This window comes from Wasmannia auropunctata, unplaced genomic scaffold (assembly GCF_000956235.1).
Source record: "Wasmannia auropunctata unplaced genomic scaffold, wasmannia.A_1.0 LD336088.1, whole genome shotgun sequence".
Lineage (NCBI taxonomy): Eukaryota > Metazoa > Arthropoda > Insecta > Hymenoptera > Formicidae > Wasmannia > Wasmannia auropunctata.
In genome coordinates, this window is record NW_012026802.1 from 2069985 (window position 1) to 2082115 (window position 12131).

The 12131-nt window shown below is 41.2% G+C and overlaps 1 protein-coding gene across 3 annotated transcripts; it reads left to right on the forward strand.

Moving 5' to 3' along the window:
* Nucleotides 1-322: 322 nt before the first annotated feature.
* Nucleotides 323-11418, forward strand: LOC105448263 (Y-box factor homolog). Of its 3 annotated transcripts, XM_011686754.1 has the most exons (8): nucleotides 323-528; nucleotides 3141-3204; nucleotides 6401-6434; nucleotides 6544-6805; nucleotides 6895-7211; nucleotides 8614-8862; nucleotides 9573-9635; nucleotides 10013-11418. In XM_011686754.1, the coding sequence occupies exons 1-8, from the start codon at nucleotides 468-470 to the stop codon at nucleotides 10055-10057; spliced, it is 1095 nt and encodes a 364-aa protein (XP_011685056.1). In that variant the 5' UTR covers nucleotides 323-467; the 3' UTR covers nucleotides 10058-11418. The 3 variants fall into 3 exon arrangements, with proteins under 3 accessions (XP_011685056.1, XP_011685057.1, XP_011685058.1); XM_011686755.1 differs by lacking the exon at nucleotides 9573-9635; XM_011686756.1 differs by lacking the exon at nucleotides 8614-8862 and having other exon boundaries at nucleotides 326-528.
* Nucleotides 11419-12131: the final 713 nt, after the last annotated feature.

A 12131-nucleotide genomic window follows, 5' to 3' on the forward strand; every position in this document is an offset into this window, starting at 1 on the left:
TATTTCTTTCGGCAAGGACAAGGTCCTCTCCCTCCCTCGTGACCTCTGCTATTGTATGGTCTTTGTGAAAAATTTATTGCATCCTGTCTTTTGTCGTTTATGACAAAGCATAATTTTAGAGAGAATGTTGTAATAGATATTTGAGGTTCGTTGAATTCGAAATCTCTCTCAAAGCCCTCGGAGGTACGATGGCGTGGCTATATGCCTCTATCGGCGGTGCGCGCATGCGCCGGGATTTCCGGCGCCGATCGTGCGTCTTCGTGAGCGATTGGCGCGCACGATTGGCGGCGCGGCGGCCGACCGACGGGGGTCGGCGAATCAGCGGGCGCGTTACACGAGCCGAGGCATGGTGTTTGTCCGGTCGCCTGGATGCACGTCCATTGCTAACATCAGCAGAAAGGAGTTAACATCATAGTGAGGCAGAAGGTACCATCCTGGTTTGCTCGTCTCTGCACCACCTTACCACCATGGGTGAGACGGATAAACAGCCCGAACAACCCAAGGCTGTCCAGCAGAAGATGGTCATCGGTGAGTGGCGATCCGCCGATTATTTCCGCGCCGCGCGGCGTTTCTTTCTCCGCGTCTCCGATCTACGCCGCGACGGAAAGAGGCTCGTCGACCGCGCGGTAGCGGCGGCGGCGGCGGCGACCACGGCCGTCTCTTCCGTCGCCGCGCGTTCGTCCGCCCGTAATGGCGTCCACGGTGGCGTTGCGCGGCGGCCCGCCGAGCCATGTGGCCCGGCGTCCACGGAAATCGCGCGGAGCATCCTCGCGGGATCCGGGCATCGTGGAGCGCGCCGGGCATCGCCGGGCACGGCGTTAGCGGCTGCGAGGCGATACGGCGCCCGCTCGGCCTCCATTTTTCATCAGCTGATGCTCTCTCCTCGCGGACGGGATTTTTCCTCGGCGGCCGCGGCTCCTTGGCGGAAACTCCGTTCTCTTGCCTCGGCCATCGATTTTTCGCCGACGCCGCGTCGCTCGTTCCCGCGTCGCGTCGCGTCGCATCGCATCGCATCATGTCGCATAACCTGAAAATCGACGGCAAATGGAAAGCGGCGAAAATCGACGCGAAGGAGAATTTTCCAGAACGTTACATTCACCGAGATCCTCCGGCGATATCGAGCGTTTCCCTCCGCACCGGAGCGATCTCTTACGTCGCGATCCAAAATATCTTTGCCCGCGCGCGCTCCACGTTTTCGTTACGTAAGCGCGTCGCCGCGTGCTCCTCGGAGCGTGCTTCGCCGCGGCGAAAACGTACGCTATACGCTCGCGCCTCCGAAGCTGGCTATAGATCGATCGATCTCACACTTCCGCCACGTGAAGACGCTCGCGTTATTTCGAAAATACACGGGAACCCGAAATATGTTGAAATCTATGTAGAACAATCTCTTTTACAGAAACATCGAAATTCTGAGACTCGGTAGAACATGTCCATTATAATATATTAGAATATTCTTTGTCCTTTCTGGAACGGGAAAGATCGTTAAAGATCAAATTTAAATCTTTAGTTTATTTCCAGAAATATTCAGTTTCTACAAATCTCTTTAAAATCTTTAAAATCTCTTTGTACCATTAACTTACATGTATACGTCTTATCAAAATTCATAATGAGATTTAATTGAACGTATTTACTTATATATTGCGTCTTCTTTTTTTCTGAGGCGAGAAATCGTTAAAGGTCAAATTAGAATTAAATTGATCTTCAGAAATGTCTACTACAGAAATTTCTCGAAAATCGTAATATTATTAATCTACACGTACACGTCTTATTAAAATTCATAAGATTTATAGAAGATACAGTTGCACTTTTTTCGATTTTCCTGAAATTGTTGACGATCAAATTTGATCGAGAACGATCGAGAAAATTCGAAGAGTATGTTCATTCTGGAGTTCTCGATCATTCCGGGAATTTTATGAGTTAAATTTATTCGTCGAAATAATATCCAGAAACTAATAAATGTACAGAAGTATAGCTATAATAGAATTATGCTGTTAATCTCTGTACGTATCAATTTATACCTCATTAAAATTCATAAAGTTTAGAAATGTGTTCGTGCCCTCGTTAATGCCTAATCAAGTCATTACACGTAATTGAGTTTTAAATAGTGCTCGTATATCTTAAGATCGTTGAGATAGGAAGGTGGTGGCTTTAATGTTAAAATTCCGCGAACACGATTCACCTGCCTGATCGTTATTCGGGGAAATATTACTCAGATTTTCTGAGTGCGAGGAATTTCATCGATCGCGGATCGTTGCTGATACACTAATTTCGACCTTTGTTTGGGTTACACTGTGCGACAAGGTCGCGTGTAACTGTTGTGAAAGATAGTGTTATCATATTTTCGTTCGAAACGCAAAATCGCGGGACGGTGTACATGTATGTAGTAACATATGCTATTTTCCAACGGAATTCACATCTTTTAACGAAATTTGGAGATTCCGTGGCTCCCTCCGGACGATTTTATATCTCCTTAAATTCCGTGTTACATTTTTTTTAAAGACTGAGAACATTAGATTTCACACCCGTTCCTACCGATATAGCTTAATCTTTTTATCTCGGTTCAACTTTATTATCTTTTTCTAGTTCTAAGAATTTGAAAAAGGTAAAGAATAAATTTAATCAAGATAAAGTTAATTTAAGTGTTAGTAGAAATGGACATTAATCACTAAATAGATCATCGTTCGTCTTCGAACGCATTGTTTTTCGCATTGTCGATTTTTACTCGATTTTCTCGGACTTCTAACGCATTATTCCTAGAAATATTATTCATGACGTACAGAAAAACTGTATCCGTTATATTTCGTCTTCGAGCACGCTTACGTGTTCGTAAACACGTGATATGTACCTGCGGTTAAGCACGTTACTTCCCTCTTCAAGGTCGCTTTCACAATTTAATAATAACAATAAGTACAGGCAGCATTTTTTCCCCCGACTCATTATTCACGCACGCGACTCGAATATTCTGGATAGTTTCTCATATTAATTACTTTTATTTTTATTTTTTCAAATCATACCACAACGTTTTAAATCACCTAACGAAAATTATGAGTTGATCATCCCCCTGAATTTCGTTCTGAACTTATAATGACTGCATGCAACACATTGTATCGCATATATCATGAAACTTTTTTTTATTTCAGCTAACAAAGTGACCGGAACTGTGAAATGGTTCAATGTCAAGAGTGGCTACGGTTTCATTAATAGGTCAGTAATCATTATTTTGCAACTGCCTCGCGCTTCTCTGTATCTTTTTTTTCATCATTTGCGACGTTCGCCCGTTTACGTATTACTAGATAGAAGAGAAGATACATACATGCGCGCGCGCGTGTGTATATGCTGTGTATGTGTGGGCGTAAGGGTTACTCATACAGTATTAATTTAAACGTCCATTTCGCGCTGCAACCGCGCGAATATTAAAAGCGACGTCGTGTATATTATAACTGTTGCATCTCCCATGAAAGAAGAATGGCCTTCCCCTCCCCGCGAGCACGTCGCGAAATGTCTATCTTTTTTTCGTCGCTTACTCTCTTGCCCCGAACTGCGGTTTAAAATTATGTTGGCTCATCTTCCGTTTGTATCGCGCGTTTACCGAATAAATTTTGCGACTTCCGTCGTCGTTGCGCGTTAAATTATTCAAGAAGAATATTAACCGACTGACGCAAGCGACTGTTCCGCGTGAAAATTTCAGTTTCTCGCGTTAATCCTGGCAGAGTTGTTTGTCGAGTCCGTAACGATAATCCGCAGTCGTATTCGACCAGGATTTCTTTGTTTCAAACGTTCTCTTTTGAAAAATCTCGAGGTAAATAAAATATCATTTTGTAATTTCGTGTTCTTTTGAGAAATCTTCAAGGAAAGTTAATAAAACTTTTATAGATTTTTAACATTTATTTTAATGTACTGATATACTTATGTACTGACATACTTATTTTTTTTTTTTAATTAAGGACACATGTTTCGTTATCATCGACAACTTGTCCTCGCTCTACTCTTTTAATTCCCCTCTCATTCGATTCGGAAACTGATCGTGACGGGCTGACCGGCGTAATAGAACGTGCCTAAATTTCTGGACTGATCTCACGCTATTTGCAGTCTGAGGACGTAAGATTTGGAACGCGAGGGACGCTAATTGATAACTGATTTTAGCGCACGGGGGAAACGGTGGTCTCTAATATTAGGAAAATCGCCGTCTCCGCCGCAGGTTCGACCTGCAACCTCGACCTGGCATTACGCCGGCACGGAAAATAGACGCTTCATTCGGCACGTGGACGGACCGTATAGGAACGTAGAGCCGGTCCCTCGCTATTTCGAGGTCTCTCTATTTATCTGGCGGATCGCCAAGGAAATTTTCGCGCGCGCGCGCAGTGATGCTTTTGCCGGTGCTTTACGGCGCGGAACTTTCGCACGACTGGACGGGGCAGATTTTCTTGGAGCGCGCGCGCTTTCACGGATAAAAACTGAGCCGGATTTCGGAGAAGTTTTTATACGCGTGTGACTTCTCGCTCGTCTTCGTGTTTTTCCTCATACACGCGAAGGAGGGAGGGGGGGAGTATGGAAGACAGTTTCACACGATCGGTCTTAGACTCTCGAACATTTACCTGCTCTCTCGAAAGATCTCGAATGCACTTTCACTGACGCCCGACGTGTCGCAAAACATTAGAAACGGCCGTTACGATACAGCTGTTTGGCAGATATAGAGCACTTTCCTCGAATCGTTCCAAACCAGCAAGTAAATTGTCGCGTGTCACTTATACAGATATTCTACTTTTCGACTAGTCTCGAGTACCTGTCTCGAGAAATGTAAAAATATAATACATAGTTGTATTTCTTGTTTTAATATCGGTATCTTATCTCTTTGAGAGGCGTCTCGCGCTATGAGTATATATAAAAGATAGTACATAATATGAAAGATAATACACCGTACATCTCGTCTAAAACGAAAATTTCTATTTTTGGAAGAAAGAGATTTCAACTCTACGTCTCGTATCTGTTGCTCGTTCACGAGCTTATTACGCGTAACTTACTTTTCGGTACACACATGTCATAAATTTATTAAAATGACAACAAACTGCGAATATTGAAAATTTTGTAATTTTAAATGCGAGAGAAATTTGCTTTATAGTGGTGGTTTATTAACAATCAGAGAATATAGAATCGAGAATCTGTTTCAAACTTGCTCAGAATTATTCTGAGATACTTCCGGGACAAATTTCTCTCTGGCAAATTGGCAAAATTATTAAATGAATAGAATATCGCCGGGAAATCTGCTCCCGAAATCATACGTTTTGTTGGAATCTAATAGTCTCTACCGAGAATACTGAGCCCCATTGTTCATTCGTCGTGTTCGTCCCGAATTCGGCGAACTCGATTATACCACAATGGGAGAGCAACGTTCCGCTTCGATACCCATTGGATCGTACCCATTAATTATTCGGCATCGATCCATGTTCTGAGGCAAACAGTGAAATTTCGCTACAATATAGATTTCTGTTTTCATGGCTGATATTAAAGTTGACGAATAGAAGAACGGCGAATATTCAGTATAGCGGTGAATTGAAAAGATAAAAAAAAGTTTTTTCGCAATGCATGAAAACATGTTAACTTTTGCTTTTCTTAAAAAATAATTAAACGAAATTATGAATAATGAATTATGAATGAATATATTAATATATTAATAGCTATTCATAATTAGATAGATATTAAGGCCGGTAATTCAGCCTCTGAAAACTTGATTTGATTTTCGTACCTGATTCATCTTTTGTTAACTACGCGCGAGGGGGAATCGCTGTCTAGCTGTGACAGCTGGCGTTTGTGTACGTGTTGTATTTCTCTCCTGACCGTGTACATACGTGTACGTGTGTGTATGTGTGCACCGCGGAGTTCAACGACCTCTCTACTCCGTGCTTTGCTCCGCAGCTTCATGGATTCCGATTACGTCTGTGCATTCGCGAATTCATGCGTAGGACAGATGTATATACATACATATCGTTACGCGCGACGCGTGTATCGTGTACATGCCGCAACTTTGTAGAGAATGTAAATTACGCGGATCTCTACTACTGATCCGATTAAGCCGAATTTCTGCCGCGCGCATTGTGGGCAGGTGGATGCGATTATTATATTTCCTTATTTATTAATACCGACTCAACGCAAATTTTTCTTTTACGAAAATATGAATTGTGATGGTTTTGAAATTAACATTCAGGGTTGTTTCGTATAATAAATATTACAATCGACTGCTATCATGAAATTAATGTTAACGAAGTTATAGGAAAATAATTATGGATATATAGATTTTTTTAAATATAAATTTCGAGGGAATTTTAACCTTAACTTAAAAACTTATTGTAAAAATATGCATATCGACTGCTTTTAACACAATTGTTCATCCTGTCTGTTACAGAAACGATACCAAGGAAGATGTGTTCGTTCATCAAGTGAGTGTCTCATGATTAATAGCACACAGACAATATTTTTAAGCACTATAAAGTAATGTAAAATAATATTTTTAAATACTATATATGTCGACTTTGTGTGTAATTACAGTCGGCCATCGTCAAGAACAATCCGAGAAAGGCCGTACGTAGCGTGGGAGATGGCGAGGTCGTCGAGTTTGATGTCGTTATCGGTGAGAAGGGTCACGAGGCCGCCAATGTTACTGGTCCAGCGGGTGAAGCGGTAAAAGGCTCGCCCTACGCTGCGGACAAACGTCGCGGATATCGTGGCATCCACTGGGTGTATCCGAGACGCGGCAACGGACGGCCGCAGAATCGTAGATCACGCGACGGCCAGGAGGGTTACGAGCAAGGTGCGCTGTCTACCATTCGTTTAAACTATACTATTCTCATGTGTTTGTTGTCCTTTCGAATATTGAGAGTGATTTATCTGTTAATTTAGGCGAAGGCAAAGTCGGCGATGATACAAATGCCGAGGGTGGCGGCCAGCCCCAGCAGCAACAGCGTCGCTATAGGCTGCGTCGCCATTATGACGGTTATTACCGTGGAGGACGGCGTTCCGGGCCCAACCCATCGCAGCAGCAGGGAGATGCTGGCGAAGGTGGTGAGCAAGGGGAAGGAACCGGCGGCGAGGGTGGCGCTCCGCCGCGCGGTGGTGGTCGTGGACGCGGTGGTCCATCACGACGTTACTTCCGCCGCAATTTCCGCGGGGGAAGAGGTGGTGGTCCGCCACGACGTCCTCGCAGCCAGGATGGCCAGGTAAGGGTTAGAACCTAACCCTAAGCCAAGCTAGCGTTTCTTAATTTATGGCGATTAGTAGATTAAAAGTATAGAACATTAATTGCGAATTAGCATGTTACCTGAATCTCACACGCGTTGTTTCATCCAGAGTTCCGAGTGATTATGCATTTTAATACGTGCTTTATTAAATTGTGTATCATGTTTAGAAAATGCTTGAAATATTTCTCAGAAACAAGAATTATAAAGGATATGTAATTGTTACAAGTATTTGTCCTTTTGGATATTGAGAATTATTTGTCTATTTCGATAATTTAGGAAAAGGAAAGGTCGGCAATAATGCAAACGTTGAAGGAGACGGCCAATCACAACAGCAAGAGTTATAAAAAATATGTAATTATTACAAGTAATTACTGATAATGACATGTTCTTCACAGCTTTTTTTTTGTTGTTGTTGGCCGACTCTCCTTCGGCGTTTGCATTATCGCCGATCTTTCCTTCTTCTAAATCATTGAATTAATAAATTATTTGTTAATATCCAAAAGGACACAAACAATTGAAAGTTAAACGAATGGTAGACAGAGCGTATCTCTTTAAACGTGATACAATTGTAAAATTGTAACATTAATTAGAGTGAAATATTTCAATCTGAATCACTTATACCACAATTATAATATTAATTTGAAATAGGAACGACTTGACAATTAATTCAAAATTATACTAGAAAAGTATTTTAATTTTGAAAATGTCGTGTTCTTGTATTTGAGTTTTTACTTTTGTCGTTAAACGTTTTTCCTTTGTCGGTTAAAGGCATTTTGAAACACGCGACCTCGGAACTGTAGATGAAATACATCTTGTATTACCGGTTTAAAACAGTTTTGTTCTACTGTACATTAATTTCTGTTACATCAAACACTATTCACCACAAAATTCACCTCGGTTGCTTTCACCTAAATGGTGTACATTGTCCCTTTATTATTTCGTTCTGACAATATTATTGCATTATTTCATAATAATCAATGGACTTCGCACATTGTAAACGTTTATTTGAATTTTGCATTCTTGCAAATGATAAATCGTGTATCAAGTCTGAACTAGCTGTTTAAATTTGCACGGTAGTGAATATAACAATAAAAAAAAAGGAAACTGAGTAGTATTTAGGCTTTATAAAAATATTGTTAGATGCATTTCCATAGAAATATTATACTCATATTTTCAACAAGTTTCTATAATTTCTTATACTGATGCATTGTCCGCGCACGGAGTATGCGTTCTGTTCTGTTTGTGAACAATTTTTTTTTTTTTATTATTTTGTAAAACAATAAAGTATTTTATACGAGCATCCTAACGAAATTTTCTACAATCGGCAAAGCACCCGCATACCGAAATAAGGTATATTGTAAAAAAAAAAAAACGAAATTAGGCGACCGATGACGAGGCTGTTGGCGAGAGTGCGCAACTCGGTAATTCGCAGAGAAATCCACGACCACGTTACAGACGACGATTAGTACGACGACCTCGTGCGACGTCGAGCCAACAGACGAACACGGTAGAGAATTTGCCATCTGCGGCGACAAAACGCAAATCCTCCAATCCCGCCTCCTCTCCCGTCATCCCTCTACGAACACCGGTCACCGATATCCCTCCCGTGTCCTGCGATAAATCCACAAAGGTACTGTTGATTCTATTGTTGATCTCTTTCTTAGTGAAGGTATAAGGTAACTTTCGCATTATCTTAGATACCTCTTACTGACGACAAGAAACGGACGACAATCTTACAAATCTCGCTTACGAATACTATTACTTTTACATATATGCAAATGTAATTTAACGAAGACCGCAGTGAATGTCTATACACAATCAGCATTATAAAAAGAACGCTTAAGAATTTACATTGTCGCAATATATTGTTAATCACTGGTTTCACTTACATTACATTCTGTAAATACCTATTTCTTCATCAACAGATTGCACTCGTCAACATTTACTCTCTTTCGCGTACATACATTCGATCGTACACCTTAGATGCGAACTGTAATCAGAAATTATGAGCTTGTAGCTCCGAAGCCAAGCTGATCAATTTCGCTTTCTATACTTTTGTTTTGTACTACAACATACAATTATAATTTATAATTTTGTTCTCTTTTATTCTTCTATTTTACGGAGTTGATCAGCTCGACTTTTTTTTTTTTTTTTAAGAAACACGTATTTAACTCCGACGTAGCGGAGTATCGCAAGACGTGGGATTTTGCAATTTTTTTGAAACGAACGAGAGAAAGGTCTTTCGATTAGGAGACTGCGAATGCGCGATCTGTCGACAAAATACAGAGCGGTAGCGCTTAGCACACACTGTTTGCACGTGTCTCTTTGTACTCTTTTCAGTCGGAGCAGAAGTCTGATGCACCTAAAGATTCGGATGCACCTGCCGCTGCCCCTGCTCCACAGGTAACGTCGCTTTGTTTTTTTTTATTTTTTTTTATATTTCCTATGTTCGATCTCGCAGAAGCTCGTCTCGGTTGCCGCAGTTTTTTCGCTCACTTCCGACATTAGGTGTGATCGACGAGAAGCAGATCTTCCGATTTATTTTCTTGCTCTCTCCGTTACTAATGTTTCCTCCTTTCGTTTCTCGTTTCTCTAGAAGGAATTGCATTTTCTACACATAGCTTTCATACACGATATTCTTGAAAAGAAAATGTATAGACGATTATAGTAAAGAGATATTTTAACTACGCGTTGCATACCAATTACCATTCTCGTGATGTATCGCCTTTTGCTACTTTCAACGCAACGAATAATGTATCGACAAATATGTGTGTTTGCAGGAGAGCCAGCCGGTGCAGAACACCACCACCGAAAGCACCGCCTAACCGAGACAGAGTAACGCGCTATTACCGCAGGACACTCCTTTTTAACATATAACACCAACACCCGTTATACACTGCAGCATCGACAACAGCTATAATTGCAAAAAAAATCCAAAAAAAAGAAAAAAAATTAACAAAAAAAAGAAATCAACAAACACTACTCCACACTCTCTCCACGAAAGCAAATTAAAATTAAGATACGTATGAAAATTGAGAAGCGTTCAGCTGTGCTTGATGAGTTCTTTTTTTTCTTAGCGAGATAACATAGTTCCATCCCTGATATATCTAGGCTCTCGACTTAAGTTGTTTCGCTGAAAGGACTCGTTAGGGATGGCCGCATGCTTCTCCCTACGGGAATTTGGACAGAAGGGTAAAGCAATTACGGAGTACGGATGAATTCGAGCGCGGCAAGAGATAAATATCTATATATATATATATTTTGTTTTTGTTTTTTGTGTATTTCTTGTTTCGTACATTACTTCTAATTTTTCTCCGGTAAGGCGCATTATAAAATCGTTTCATATATACGATATTTGAGTTTATTGCTACATTTCCGCGAACTTCACTTTTGGCGACTTTACCATCATCAAAAGGAGTAGTGAGAAACCGATACGTGGATATTGTTGATAATAATAAACGAGTCCCAACTCGAATGAATTTGCCTGTCTCGAAGTCAATCGTTCATTTTCGGCTTATATTTCGAAATTAATGAGCTTACCGTATTGCTTTCACTCTTTTAGTAAGAAAAAAATTGGAGTCGCCGTTGGCCACAGCCATTATCCTTGAGTGTTTCGAAATTATACTGTTAATTGCAATTGTGATTGCGATGATCAACGAGCATTGAATAAATGCAGTAGAATTTTGATACTCTTGTCGGATGACAATGCAGCCGTGTGACAACCAATTTTTTCTTATTTATACTTTACAGGCGATCACAAGCATAAACGATTATTGTAATAGCATTTATCTTGGCCATATTTTTACAATTGTTAATATTGGCCCCTGGTGGGTCTCCGGCGGTATATTATTAATTAGCGATTATTGTTTTGACTTTATGCATTATTGATTAGTCGTGGAATTTGGGCGCGAAAACTCGTGAGGTGTCACGTCGCGAGTCTTCCCGGGCTGCGAGCGGCGCGCGGAGGCACACTTGAAACTTGTGGTCCCGTTCGTTTTCTTTTTTTGTTCTTGTCGACGACGACGACAATGCGTATATACTTGTATCCTATCATTCGTGTTATCGGGCCTAAAGGTACTTCGGGTCGGCCGCAAAGCAGAGAGAGGACGGCTCCACCTCGTGAAACCTCACAGACTTCCGCGCGTGAGTAAATCGTCCGGTCGTTTCTGGAATTGACGTCGGTCGAACATGCACCGGGCAGATCGTTTTTTTTTTTAATATATTAAATCACTGACCCGCTCGCATGCGGCAATCGACTCGATTTGACTTTGCGGAACAAGAGCCGGGCGTATCACATACATCGGCTCGACTGACAATACGATTCCCCGTAGACTGTCATGAGAGTACGAAGAAAGGGAAAACGCGAAGAAAAGTGTGTGTGAGAGAGAGAGAGAGAGAGAGAAAACAAACTTTATATAATTTTGCATGAAACTAATTTTTAAAATTTTAGTTTGTAGTATCGTCGACGGATAATAAAATAAAATATATGTCTACTTTCTTTAAAAAAAAAATGAAAAAGAAAATTGAAGTATTTCTTTTTTTAAAACTTATTTGGCCAAACTTTATTGATTTTTGATTTTCCGTCTATATCCAGGCGACACAAACGAGAGATCGACACAACATCACGAAGATCCATTAAAGAAAAAAGAGAGAAAGACATCCTAATCTTTCACATGTCTTCGTGTCGTTTGGGTGTAGCGTTTACCCATGGTGTTCATTGTTTCCGTCGTCGTGTATTCTGTGCTCGTCAACCAGTGATGCGCAAAATGTATTCGCGAATGAAGCGCGATTTCAGATAACACGCGCGCGTGCAAATCGTGCACCCGGCGCGTATAGTCGCGAAATACGTAACGGAAACGCATATTCGCGTTTCATCTCGCGAGAGGGACGTACGCGGGG

Bases quoted from the DNA above. Each gene is read 5' to 3' on its own strand.
- LOC105448263 (XM_011686754.1), top strand. From the start codon at position 468: ATGGGTGAGACGGATAAACAGCCCGAACAACCCAAGGCTGTCCAGCAG. The intron at 7,212-8,613 runs GTAAGGGTTAGA...AAACGAAATTAG, and splicing joins CTCGCAGCCAGGATGGCCAG to GCGACCGATGACGAGGCTGT. The intron at 9,636-10,012 runs GTAACGTCGCTT...GTGTGTTTGCAG, and splicing joins CCGCTGCCCCTGCTCCACAG to GAGAGCCAGCCGGTGCAGAA.